The following is a 12,027-nucleotide window of genomic DNA, read 5'->3' on the forward strand; positions in this document are numbered from 1 at the left end:
CATGGATTACAACTCCCATCAGTCTAAACCAGCATGAACAATGGTCAGGAATGCTGGGATCTGTAGTCCAACAACATCTGGAGGGGCACAGTTTCTCAACTCCTACACTAGATGGTTCTATGCAAAGCCTCTTTCTCTGTGTCCCTGTAAAGCAGATGGGGATGGAAGGACTAATACTATTAATCCACTCCAGAGGGTTACCAAGATAATGTATTCAAAGCACACTGAATGATCAAAATACACAATGTGAATTTATCATCAGCGTACCAAATGGAACAATCCTGCTAACATTTTGCTTCCCCCACCACAACTGTAGTGTACGGAAGATGCCTAAAAACTAGTGCAATCTCACGAGAAATCTCATATCCTGTCCTCTTCTCCAGAAAGTTATGATAAAAGTGAAAGCATTAAAAAAAAAGGGAAAAAAAGGTTGCAATTTCCATCTTCCCCAGCCACTGCCCAGGCTAGCTGGAGCTGATGCGAGTTGTAGTACAAGCAACATTTGGAGGGCACCAGGTAGGCTACCTCTCCTTTTGACTATAGCCATGGCTCCAATATAGTTTTTTAAATGCACGAGTAAATTTTCTATGTTGGATTCTTGCCTGAAGCAGAAACAAGATGCATAAGAATAAGCCTAGTTATCCCAAATGAGCACTGTCAAAAATGTGCATTATGGTTTCAGCAAAAAATGTCTCCCAGTGCACGAAATAAAAGGCTAAACTAGTATCTGATGCTTCGAGACACTGAACATGCAAAAAGGAAGCTGCACCTGATAATATATTCATAACCTCGCTGATATGACCCCCTTTCAAAACTCGCTGCCGAAAGAGGAACTATCTGCTCCGCTCGAACAACTTTCAAAGTTTCATAGAACCGGGTAGCATCTTTCTTTTTGGCCGAGAGTAACAGCTGTCCAAGCCTAACACTCCATGTATTTGACTTTTCATCTAAAAGAAAGAGAGTAAAAATCACTTTTTCATTTCAATGTAATCCAGCAGCGACACAATACAGATTATTATTATTATTTTACTGTAGATCTGATATTTGCTTAAATTAAAAATTTATCCAGCATCAGCCTAATAAATACCATCTTGGCATTTGTTCTAAATAGCTACCTGCAGCTATGTAATTCTCCAGAGAATCCCACTGTGTCAGTTTCCAGGCTGCCTCCACTCTGTACATGTTTAATTCAGAAGTCCATTCAGGCCTAGGAAGGTAAAAAGCAAACTTAGGTCAGTACATGGAATACAGAGAAAGACACACACACACACACACACACAGAGAGAGAGAGAGAGAGAGAGAGAGAGAGAGAGAGAGCGCTATTCAAGCTGCTCCATTGTGTGATTTTTTTTCTGTAGGAATTGAATCCAATTGTCCTTCTGCTGAAGGGAAGGTTGTGGGTTTCCATTAGACATCTGGTTACCACCAAGAGAACAAGCTGCTCAATAAGATGAGCTTCCGGTCTGATCCAACAGGACTCTAACTTGTGTCCTAATGGCTTTTAAGTCTTCCCCTGCAGTTCTTTAACAGGGGTTTCGCCAGCATTAACCTGAGTTGCTGCTAATGAAAGTTCCCTCTCTATGGAAACAGTATCTTGGTTAAGAGGGAATCCTGATTATGGCTGTGAAGAGTCAGTAGCATCAAAGGAGGGGAGGAGCATGCAACCCCACAGTTCCCATTCTTCTTTTGTTTATAGGCAGAGGCATGGTACCCTTCTTCTATTTTCTCCTAGGAAATGGGATACAGTCTTACCTTGGAAGTTGAACGGCATCTGTTCCGGAAGTCTGCTCGACTTCCAAAACGTTCGGAAACCAAAGCACGGCCTGCGGCCAATCAGAAACTGCAGAAGCCCCATCAGACGTTCCAGTTCCAAAGAATGTTCGCAAACCGGAACACTCACTTTCGGGTTTGCCGTGTTTGGGAGCCAAAACGTCCGAGTACCAAGGGGTTCAGAATCCAAGGTACTAGATACTTGGTCAGGAACACATTTCTCAAAAAGGCATTTCTGGGAAGACAGTGGGAGCGGCAAGAACAAGTCTCCCTCCTGGCAAACTAGATGCACACACCAGACATTGCTCCCTGAATGACTCACAGACTATTCCCCATGTAATACTGTGCAGAGATATGGATGGTTCTCTAGAACCTTAGCCATGTGAGATTTCTTAACTTACTTCAGGGTCTGGTTTGCATTCACTAAAGTAGGTTGGCAAATACTAAATCCACGTTTGAGGGAAACAACAGTAAAGAGGTGGGAAGAGAATGAGTATTTCAGATAACTAGCATTGTATCTGCACCAGACCCTTAGAGGTTAGCATATAAAGCTTTCCATCATTTGAGCAACGGAACATACTTTATATTTTTTAACAAAGAACATATCAGTCATATTACCTCTTTGCAAGTACTCCATTCACTTGAGTGATTACAGTAGACAACTGACCAAGACCTAACATAGACTTCACCACACCATGATAATGAATTATCTAGAAGTGAGGAAAGAAAAACCACATTTGTATCTCTCCTGGAGCTGAAGCAAGCAAACATGGTCCCCATTCCTTTTTTTTATCCTCAGAGCCAACCTGAGGAGGTAAGTTATGCTGAGAGAGTGACTGGCCCAACATCACCCAGTGAATTACATGGTTCAATTTAAATCTAGGCCTTCCTAGCCACAACCCCACATGTTTCTCTTTACAAAGAATGAAGTTATAGATTCCCTGGCTCAAGAGGCTTCCATCCAGGGAACTGCATAAGGGAGACATTAGAGCAAGTGGAGACAGGAGAAAAAGGGAAGAATGCATGATTGTTGTAGTTAGTTTACAATGGCTACAAATTTAGGCTTGGATGCCGAAAAAGGTAGAGGAGCTAAGCATTGACTTGATTTTTACTATGGTTCTCCAGTGACAAACAAAGCTACATAATATACAGTGGTACCTCGGGTTAAGTACTTAATTCATTCCGGAGGTCCGTTCTTAACCTGAAACTGTTCTTAACCTGAAGCACCACTTTAGCTAATGGGACCGCCACTGGAGCACGATTTCTGTTCTTATCCTGAAGCAAAGTACTTAACCTGAAGCACTATTTCTGGGTTAGCGGAGTATGTAACCTGAAGCGTATGTAACCTGAAGCGTATGTAACCAGAGGTACCACTGTATGCCCATTGTGTCATTCTCTAGGAAACATACTAAATCAGATGCAACTGCATTGTTTATTATTGTTTTTCCTCATCTGTAGCTGTACAGGTGGAGGAAGCCAAAAGGAATGAGGAAGACATATAGGTTTTACCTGGTCAGGCTCCATCTGCATTGCCCTGTCATAGCAAGCTGTGGCATCTCTCAACAAGCCAATACTTTCGTGTTCCAGGATCTGTTCTTTGAGGGATGGCTCTGCCTTCCGTATTGCACTCACTCCTTCTACGCCATCTGGCTCATGCATAGCTGCATACAATTTCTTTGTGTGAACAGGAAAAAAATAAGCGTCATTGGGAAGCATTCTGGCCAGCCAAATAACCCACAACTTAAAAGCTTTGCGAACAATTTCCCTAGGTTGCATTCAATAGTACATTTCCAAGCAAAATCCAGAATGTTGGTGCTGACCTTTAAAGTCCTAAACGGCCTTGGTCCAGTATACCTGAAGGAGTGTCTCCACTCCCATCGTTCAGCCCAGACACTGAGGTCCTCCTCTGAAGATCTTCTGCTGGTTCCCTCACTGTGAGAAGCGAAGTTACAGGGAACCAGGCAGAGGGCCTTCACAGAAGTGGCGCCCGCCCTGTGGAACGCCCTCCCATAAGACGTCAAGGAAATAAACACTATATGACTTTTAGAAGACATCTGAAGGCAGCCCTGTTTCGGGAGGTTTTTAATGTTTGACGTTGTTGCTTTTTTATTATTGTTATTGGTGTTCTGTTGGGAGCCACCCAGAGTGGCTGGGGAAACCCAGTCAGATGGGCGGGGTATAAATAATAAATTATTATTATTATTACTTCTTCACAGGTATCATGATACGTTCAAGATTCTATTTAATAGATCTCAAAATGCTGGTAAGTCTCCTTCTCTTTTCCTCTGAAAAGCGATCCAAAGTGACTTTTCATGTTTTCTCAGATAATCAAAGCCTACTTTTGCCAATACTGAATTATATTTCTCTTAATATAAAACCTATTTATTGTATCAGCACACTCAAATGTGAATCAATCTCACTTTAAATTTCATGCCAATTAGGAGCTCTCGTCTTTCCTACAAACATGGCACGGCCTACCTGAAATGGTGAGGCTCAGGAAAAGTAAGTGGCACTTGCCTTACCAGACAAGTGAGCTGTGTTTTTTTTTTACTTTATGCCACAGAGTAAAAGAGGTGGGGGGGAACCAAAAACTGGTCACTCACAGCAAACAAAAGCAAAGCAAATAAAATTACATAGTATAAAAATGGACAGAAAGAAACAGTTGGAAGCACTGAAGTTCAAGTTTGTTTTACATTATAGCAAGAAAGTTAAACCTGAAGAAATCCAAGGTGCTCCTGAATGTTTTGTTTCTTTTCCATGATGAATGATTCAAAGTGCATTACTGCTCTTGTGTATGCTTTGGAGCGAAAAGAAGCTGCAGCCAGAGTATCCTGAGGGATGAGGTCAAGAAAACGGACCACGCTTTGATATTCTCCATATTCCTCATTTGGTGCTAGAGAATAAAAAGGTGTTTTTTTAAAAATATATATGCCATAATTAGAATTAACCCTGTAAATGGCTTAGGATCAGGGAATCTTAAAAAGGCACAAGAAGTTTGGCCTCAAGGAGCCTATCAATCTTCCAGTGTAGCAGCACCTGAACATTTTTGTTTAGGCAAGTCTATCCAGACATGGAGACATGGGTGCGTTTTTATCCCTTTCGACGTTTATTGTAATTGTTTTTGACTGTGTTTTTATTGACAGTTTTGATTTTTTTTGTAATTTGCTTAGAGGTTTTACTACAATCAAATAGTGTATAAATTCTGTTAAATGGACAAACAAAACCTTTGCAAGAACAACTGAAACACAAGGGAACTGCTAACCTTGAAGCTCTGCATGGTCCTTATTCGACTTCCTAGCAGCTTTCTCAGCACTCAGCCTTTGGGATTTATACCTAGCCCAATGCGTTAGATGATCAAGCATGGAGAATACTGTCTGTGTGCTTAAGTGGCTTAGATCCGAAGCGCTATCTTCACATTGTCTTGCAAAAGGGTCGTCGTTTTTCAGAACAGTCATGATTTCAGCAAACACCTGGACAATGTATAATTAAAAAGCAAACTTGGAATTCTTACTGCTGTTATGAAAACCGGCACTACATTTAGAGACTCAGGACTGGTTAACGTTTTTGCCTCATTTGCATGTCACAGCAAACCATAGTTAACAGTTTACTGTGAATAACCCTTCTCTCTGTCTCCACCTTGTTAACAAAACAAAATATTAGTAGTTAGTTAGTCTTCCCAGGACATAAAGCAAAACATTTCCCATCAGATCACCTTTTATGATGCAATCTGAAATGTTATCTGTTCAACATTTGAGCCCCACTGTGTGGTTTTACTCTGCATTCACAAGACATAACCTGTTGGATTTCTTTTGGAAAGGGATCACTGACAATTCAGGTTTGAAGTGGGGAGAAAAGGAAGTTTTCAAGCATGGAACACCCCACTCCTGCTTCTGTTTAAGGGCTCTTCCATATCTGCGTCACCCTAGTGGCTCAGTTTGAACCAGAAAAAGGTACAGCTAACAATCTATACTTTCTGGAAATTTGTATGACATCTGCCACACTCCCAAACTCTTTCTTTTCCTCCTCTTAGCATAGTGCATCTCAAATTATCAGCTTAGAGTCATGAATGTGTCAGAACTACAATCACATGCACCCCCAATTTCATCTATATCTCTGCATTCCCACACATAAATTAGTGGTGTATATGTTCTTATCCTCCAGATTCCATAAATGAAGATCTCCTTTTTCAAATCTTGGGTTGTGTGTATTTTCTGGGTTCCACCCACATGCAAGCACACCTAGAACCAGCATGTGCTGTTTTTCAGCAACAGGTTTGGGTCCTCTCGGAGGCAGGTATCCTGGGGGAATTGAGTGTAGAGTGGATGCCACAGTCCAGTCAGACACCAACTTATTTTTCAAAAGCAGAGTGCCAAAAATTTAAAAAAAATATCAGACAAATGTAGTAGGAAGCTGCAATTATAATCAAGAACAGTCATAAACAGTCAGCAACAAGGATTCCACCATGGCTTTGAGATACATAATTTCTAGATTGCTCTTAGGCATGTTGCTAGCTAGCTTTCTCCCTACAACGAAAGTCATAATTTGTTTTTCTTTGTACCTGGAACCAGTGGCGTAGTGTGGGGGGTGCAGGGGGGACGGCCGCACCGGGCGCAACACCTGGGGGTTGGGGGTTAGGGGGCGCAAATCCACGGGTTAGGGGGCGCAAATCCACGGGTTAGGGGGCACAAATTACTTGCCTTGCCCGGGGTGATGACAACCCACGCTACGCCACTGCCTGGAACTAAGGGAAGTGATTGGCAAACCACGTATGCAGGGTCATCACAAGTACTTTTGGAGTATACAGGTAAAGGGGCTCTCACCTCTTGCTGATCCTCCTGATTACATCCCAAAAGAACATAGACAAGAATGTGGGGAAGGAGATAGATTGTCACCTTGAAGTCGTTCTTCATCATAATGCTGCAGCAGTTGAAAACCTTACTGGCAAGATCATGTCGCACCTGGAACAAGAATTACACGGCTTAACATAGCTCTTGGAAATCTGAGGTCAAGGTAACATTGCAAAGTTCATCTAACTGAGGTATGTGCTCATTATTCTTACCTTAGTTATAAGGTAACCAGCCCAGGTTGCTGACCAGTCTGCAAAATTTTTGCCTAATTTGCTAAAGTAAATGGGCTTCTTAACCTTAGTCCAGTTTACAGCCTTCTGGTAACTCTTGTATCTGTAAACAAAATTCCCAAAGCTTGTTGGTATGTGTTAGCTCAACAGAAAAGGAAGACCAATGAAACAACAATGTTCTAGGCATAGGTGTCCACCATTACTGATGTGACTAAGTGCACATCTCTCTCTGAGGGCAGTAAACGTAGGAGCTCTAAACTTCCTTGAGCCAGTAATCCAAGAGCAGTGGCACATAATGGACATGGGGAAGCTATATAAGCATGTGGGTGGCCAAGTGGGAGAAACTGATGTGATCTGCAGATATTTTGATAAGCTTCGAAGGAAGGCTTCCAGGAACAAGAGGCCTCCTTGCAATTTGGTGAGTTTAGGGGCTGCTTAAGCATTTGACAAGTGTGTCGTGTTTATCCAATTTTGATTTCTTTTAGCTCCAAAGGGAATATTTTTGTAATTTGGGGGCCTCAATTTTCTTTTGCCGTAACATTTGCTTGTCTTACACAGTCGTACCTTGGTTTTCAAACAGCTTAGTTCCCGAATGTTTTGGCTCCCGAACGTCGCAAACTCGGAAGTGACTGCTCCAGTTTGCAAACTATTTTTGGAAGCTGAACGTCCAACGGGGCTTCCGCGGATTCTGACTGGCTGCAGGAATCAGAAGCCACAATTTGGTTTTCAAACATTTTGGAAGTTGAACGGACTTCCAGAACGGATTCCGTTCAACTTCCAAGGTCCAACTGTACTGTCTTTTTCATCTTATTAAACTTGTTCCTTGTTTCATAAACCTGGTGTGATCTCAGCCTATTATAAACACTCTCAAGCCTAGAGCTTTAATATTATGTTACCCAAGGAAGCTTCAGAGAGACCCTGGGGGCCTTTCGGAGGTTGTCTGAGAAGGGTTAGCCTGGTAAATAATAATTAATCTCTTATCTGGTGGCAGTGAGTACTCAAACAGCAGCCCAAGACTTGGCTGGGACGTGGCCATCACACATACCGTGTACTTAAATGCGGTTCTAATATTTCCTGAATATGATCAGGAAACATTTTCCAAAGCTTGCCTCCTGAGCTGTCAGTGGTTGTCTCCCTACAATCATAGATAGAAAGCAACTCCTAAAAAGAGAGAGAGCAAGTTTTACATGAATACATTAGCACTGTACAGAATAAACTATTCAACATGAAGTATTCTTAAGCAATGAAACAGAAAATGAAAACTTCCATTGCCTCATCCATGCTAGACACACTAGTCCAGTTTAAGACATCACTGCAAAACCCTGGTCTGGCTGTCAGGACTGTACCTCAGGTGGCCCCTCCTCTTCACCACTCCCAATTAACTTTCTCACTGTTAGTTTGCATTTCTTAGTACAGAAAGTATTGATCTGACGTGTAAAGATTTTTCCTATTCTGATTAGTTCAGGAGGGTTCTAGAAAGTTTCTTTCTACGTGAAAGAAACAGGCAGGAGGTTTCTTATGTTTAGGTTATTCCTTCTGGGAAGCTGAGTGCAGCTGGTTTAAGCTGGTTCTGTTATCCTTTCTGTCAAGATCATGCTGACCGTTACAGTCAGGTCAGGAGGAGCCTGGGTTTCACTCACTTTCTCTTTCTCTTTGTTGTGGTGTGGTGTTCTGTATTTTATAGTGTTATGGTTTAGTCTTATTATAAGTTAAGTTTCAGTTAAGTCTGCTGCAACTGGATTTCTTATGGACTGTGCCAGTCCTGAATGTATTGCATTTGTGGCAATTATGCTCATTTGCCTTCAGTAGCAGTAAAAGCTCTGCTGGATGAAGTACAATTGCCTCTGGTTATTTTTTGGGAACTCTGCTACATGTTTAAGTTTTTCCTCCTCCAGAGGACACTCACCACCATATTTGCAATCTTTATACTATTTTAATACATTCCTTTATTTAAAAGCATTTGTATCATGTTACTATTTTTAAAATATATATACAACAGTCCAAAAAACAAGCAATATATCATGAAAACAAAACACAACCTAAAAGCATATAAAAGCAAATGAAACAGATTCAGACACATAAAACAGGGTCCAGGAGAAGCCTGGGCAAAAAGATAAATCTTGACAAGGCATCTGAAGCAATGAAGAAAATGTTATGGTTATCTGATACAGACAAATGATGGCAATATATATATATATATATATATATATATATATATAACATAGTTTGCTTTCAAATGAGAGTTGCAAACCAGATTTTGAACAGGAATTATCGTAAAGCAAAGGTTTTCTGCAATTGGTATTTGGATTGAAGCTCCCAGCTGAAGCTACTTAAGCCAATAAAAGAGAGGGTGGTGAAACCTTACTGGCCAGATCAATCTCAAGCACCTTTTTTCCTTTTGGTAAAAAGGCAGTTGTCAATACCGTTGTATCAAACAAACCTTCCTTACCTGAATGGCATATGATGCAGAATCTTGAGCCCGGACGTTATCAGCATAAGCAAGGAACGCTCTTGTCAACTCCATGAATAATCCATAAGCAAAATCTGGATCTTCTACACCAGTCTTAGGGGAAAGCAGTAAGATTTCTTAGATGAGCTGCTTTGTTGATATCCTCTGCCTGGTCACTACCAAAAAATCTAGTTTCGAATTGGGATTAGGAAATGATGGGGGCGGGGAGTCCTCCAGGGTCACTGAAGTCACACCGTGACTTTCAATGAGAGTCATAACACTCGGGGCAAAGGCATTCAGCAAAGGCAACAGCAAAGCAAGTGATCACTCTACCGACCCAGAACAGCCCAAGAAGGGGCAAGGAAAGATGGTAACAGACTACAGCAGCTCCCCCTTTCCTATAATATGAAGCTGGGAAAGGACCCCCTTCATCCTTTAGTGAGAAACCGCCACATACAAAAAATGTTCATTCAGAAGTATGTTGTGTGAGCAGAGCAGCAGCATTGCATACAACCCTATACAACTACCGATTTCTCCTTGCCTTGATACAAGGATACCACTACATGAGATGCCGGTACAGTGGTACCTCTAGATACGAACGGGATCCGTTCCGGAGCCCCGTTCGCATCTAGAGGTAAACGTAACTAACGATGGCACATCTGCACATGCGCACATTGCTTTTTGCCGCTTCTGCGCGTGACGTCATTTTGAGCGTCTGCGCATGTACAAGCGGCGAAACCCAGAAGTAACACGCTCCGTTACTTCTGGGTTGCCAAGGAGCGCAACTTGAACGCGCTCAACTTGAAGCATATTTAACTCTAGGTATGACTGTATTAGCATTCCTTACCACAAATGTAAGCCCTTTTCCTTGGTTGTTGCTTGTTGAGAAGTCCAGCCTGCCTGGATCTATAGCTCCCAGTTCACCTAAACATTCTCCACAAAGTAGCCGGGCATGAGAATTCACATCCTGACAGCCAATTAGAAGGGCAGTCACCAGCTGGGAAATGACTGGCTCCACAGTTTCACTATCCGTTGCATATTTTATCAGCTTCTCCTAAGAAGGGGTGGGGGGGGGGAGAGCAAGTTATACATGCATACTTCATATTCCAATGTGATACCATATCAATTATTTTGTTATTTATTCATATACCAGCCTTCCTCCTAAAGGAGTCCCGAGCAGCAAACACACAAGCAATAAAACAATTAGAACATCTAAGCACAATTCTAGTACAGACACAGATGTAATTATTAATGTCTTCTTTTTATGTAGCACAGTTATAAGGAAAATAAAAACTCAGTACAGTTAATGCTACAAACTAGGCCCTAGACACCGAATGAAATAGACACAAGATGGGGCCCTTATACCAGGTCAGTTATTAACCCATTCAACTCAGGCTATGTACACACTATACAGTGATACCTCAGTTTTCGAACGTAATCTGTTCTGGAAGACCATTTGAGTTCCGAAACGTTCGAAAACTGAAGCATTTACTTCTGGAAGCATTTACTTCCGGAAAACTCAATACAGAAGCCGCATAGCACGTTCGACTTCGGAAAAGTGGTTGAAAACAGAAGCATTTACTTCTGGGTTTTCAGCGTTCGAAAACCAAAACGTTCGACTTCCGAGACATTTGAAAACTGAGGTACCACTGTACATTTAAAGTACATGACTTCACCCGAAGAATCCTAGGAACTGGGAAAGGATAAACTACCATTCCCAGGACTCTTCGAGTAAGAGTAATGTGCTTTAAATTTATGGCTTGCCCATCACCTCAGTGGCTGTCAAGGGTCTCTGATTGTAGCATGTGGGGTTGACACTTCTGGGTGCACAGAATGAATCATCCAACAGGGCAACCAAAGTGGTTTCCATCTTGAATCCAGGCCAGAAAACAGATTAGAATAAATCTTAAATGCTCGGTATCCTCCACAAGTGACTAAAGGAGCTCTCTTTCTCTTATCCAAGCTAAATCAGTGCTGGGCAATCCAATGAAAGGGCTCAAAAACAAAAGGCGAACATTAGAGAATGTGTGGGGGAATGCTCCCTATTGTCCAGTAATTACTCTGCGAGTACAATTGTGCACATTAAGGTGGAATTAAGAAACAGATACTTTAAAAAGCCAACAAGAAAGAATGCACCACATACAACAAATCTCTCTTCTCATGACAGGCTGACACTGAAAACGACAAGCTCCTTTACTGTGTGACTGGTAACTGAATATCACATAATTTATCTAGTATAGATCACCTTTCTCAGCAATGCTGACAAGAGAAAGGAAGAAACAGACATTATACTACAAATGACTGAGTGCTCTGCAACCCTGGATAAAATAGAAATACTCTCTTTCTTTGGTGGGAGCAAAAGAAGTCTATTCGGATAAAGATCAGAATTAACAATGTGGCGGGGGGCGGGGATGGCTTCACTGTAGTTTTCTTAGAATGCAAGCTAAGTTTACATTTCTTTCATTCTAAAATCAAACGGGTAGCTTTGTTAATATGAAATTAAGAGAAATTCATCACAAAGGCAATAACGTGGCTTATTCTTAATTGCATTCATATTCATAATGTGGTTTTAGAATCAGTGGTGTAGTTTTATGATTCTAGATACACAGTGTGATTATTTGCAGAGCAATCCTACATGTCTATTCAAATGCAAGTCCAGCTAATTTCAATGGTAAAAGGTAAAGGGACCCCTGACCATTTAGGTCCAGTTGTGGCCGACTCTGAGGTTGCG

The 12,027-nt window shown here is 41.6% G+C and overlaps 1 protein-coding gene across 1 annotated transcript in view; it reads right to left on the reverse strand.

The window, feature by feature from the left end:
* Nucleotides 1-12,027, reverse strand: part of ATR (ATR checkpoint kinase) — a 49,200-nt gene that overhangs the window by 14,844 nt on the left and 22,329 nt on the right. The window contains exons 22-32 of the mRNA XM_083739017.1: nt 10,144-10,350; nt 9,297-9,410; nt 7,893-8,008; nt 6,830-6,950; nt 6,591-6,728; nt 5,033-5,240; nt 4,485-4,663; nt 3,280-3,444; nt 2,389-2,480; nt 1,116-1,207; nt 770-947 (exon numbers count right to left, since the gene is read on the reverse strand). Of these exons, the coding sequence (XP_083595143.1) occupies nt 770-947; nt 1,116-1,207; nt 2,389-2,480; nt 3,280-3,444; nt 4,485-4,663; nt 5,033-5,240; nt 6,591-6,728; nt 6,830-6,950; nt 7,893-8,008; nt 9,297-9,410; nt 10,144-10,350 (1,610 nt within the window). The remainder of the gene's footprint in view (nt 1-769; nt 948-1,115; nt 1,208-2,388; nt 2,481-3,279; nt 3,445-4,484; nt 4,664-5,032; nt 5,241-6,590; nt 6,729-6,829; nt 6,951-7,892; nt 8,009-9,296; nt 9,411-10,143; nt 10,351-12,027) is intronic.

Source organism: Podarcis gaigeae (assembly GCF_964106915.1).
Source record: "Podarcis gaigeae genome assembly, chromosome: 5".
Taxonomy (NCBI): domain Eukaryota; kingdom Metazoa; phylum Chordata; class Lepidosauria; order Squamata; family Lacertidae; genus Podarcis; species Podarcis gaigeae.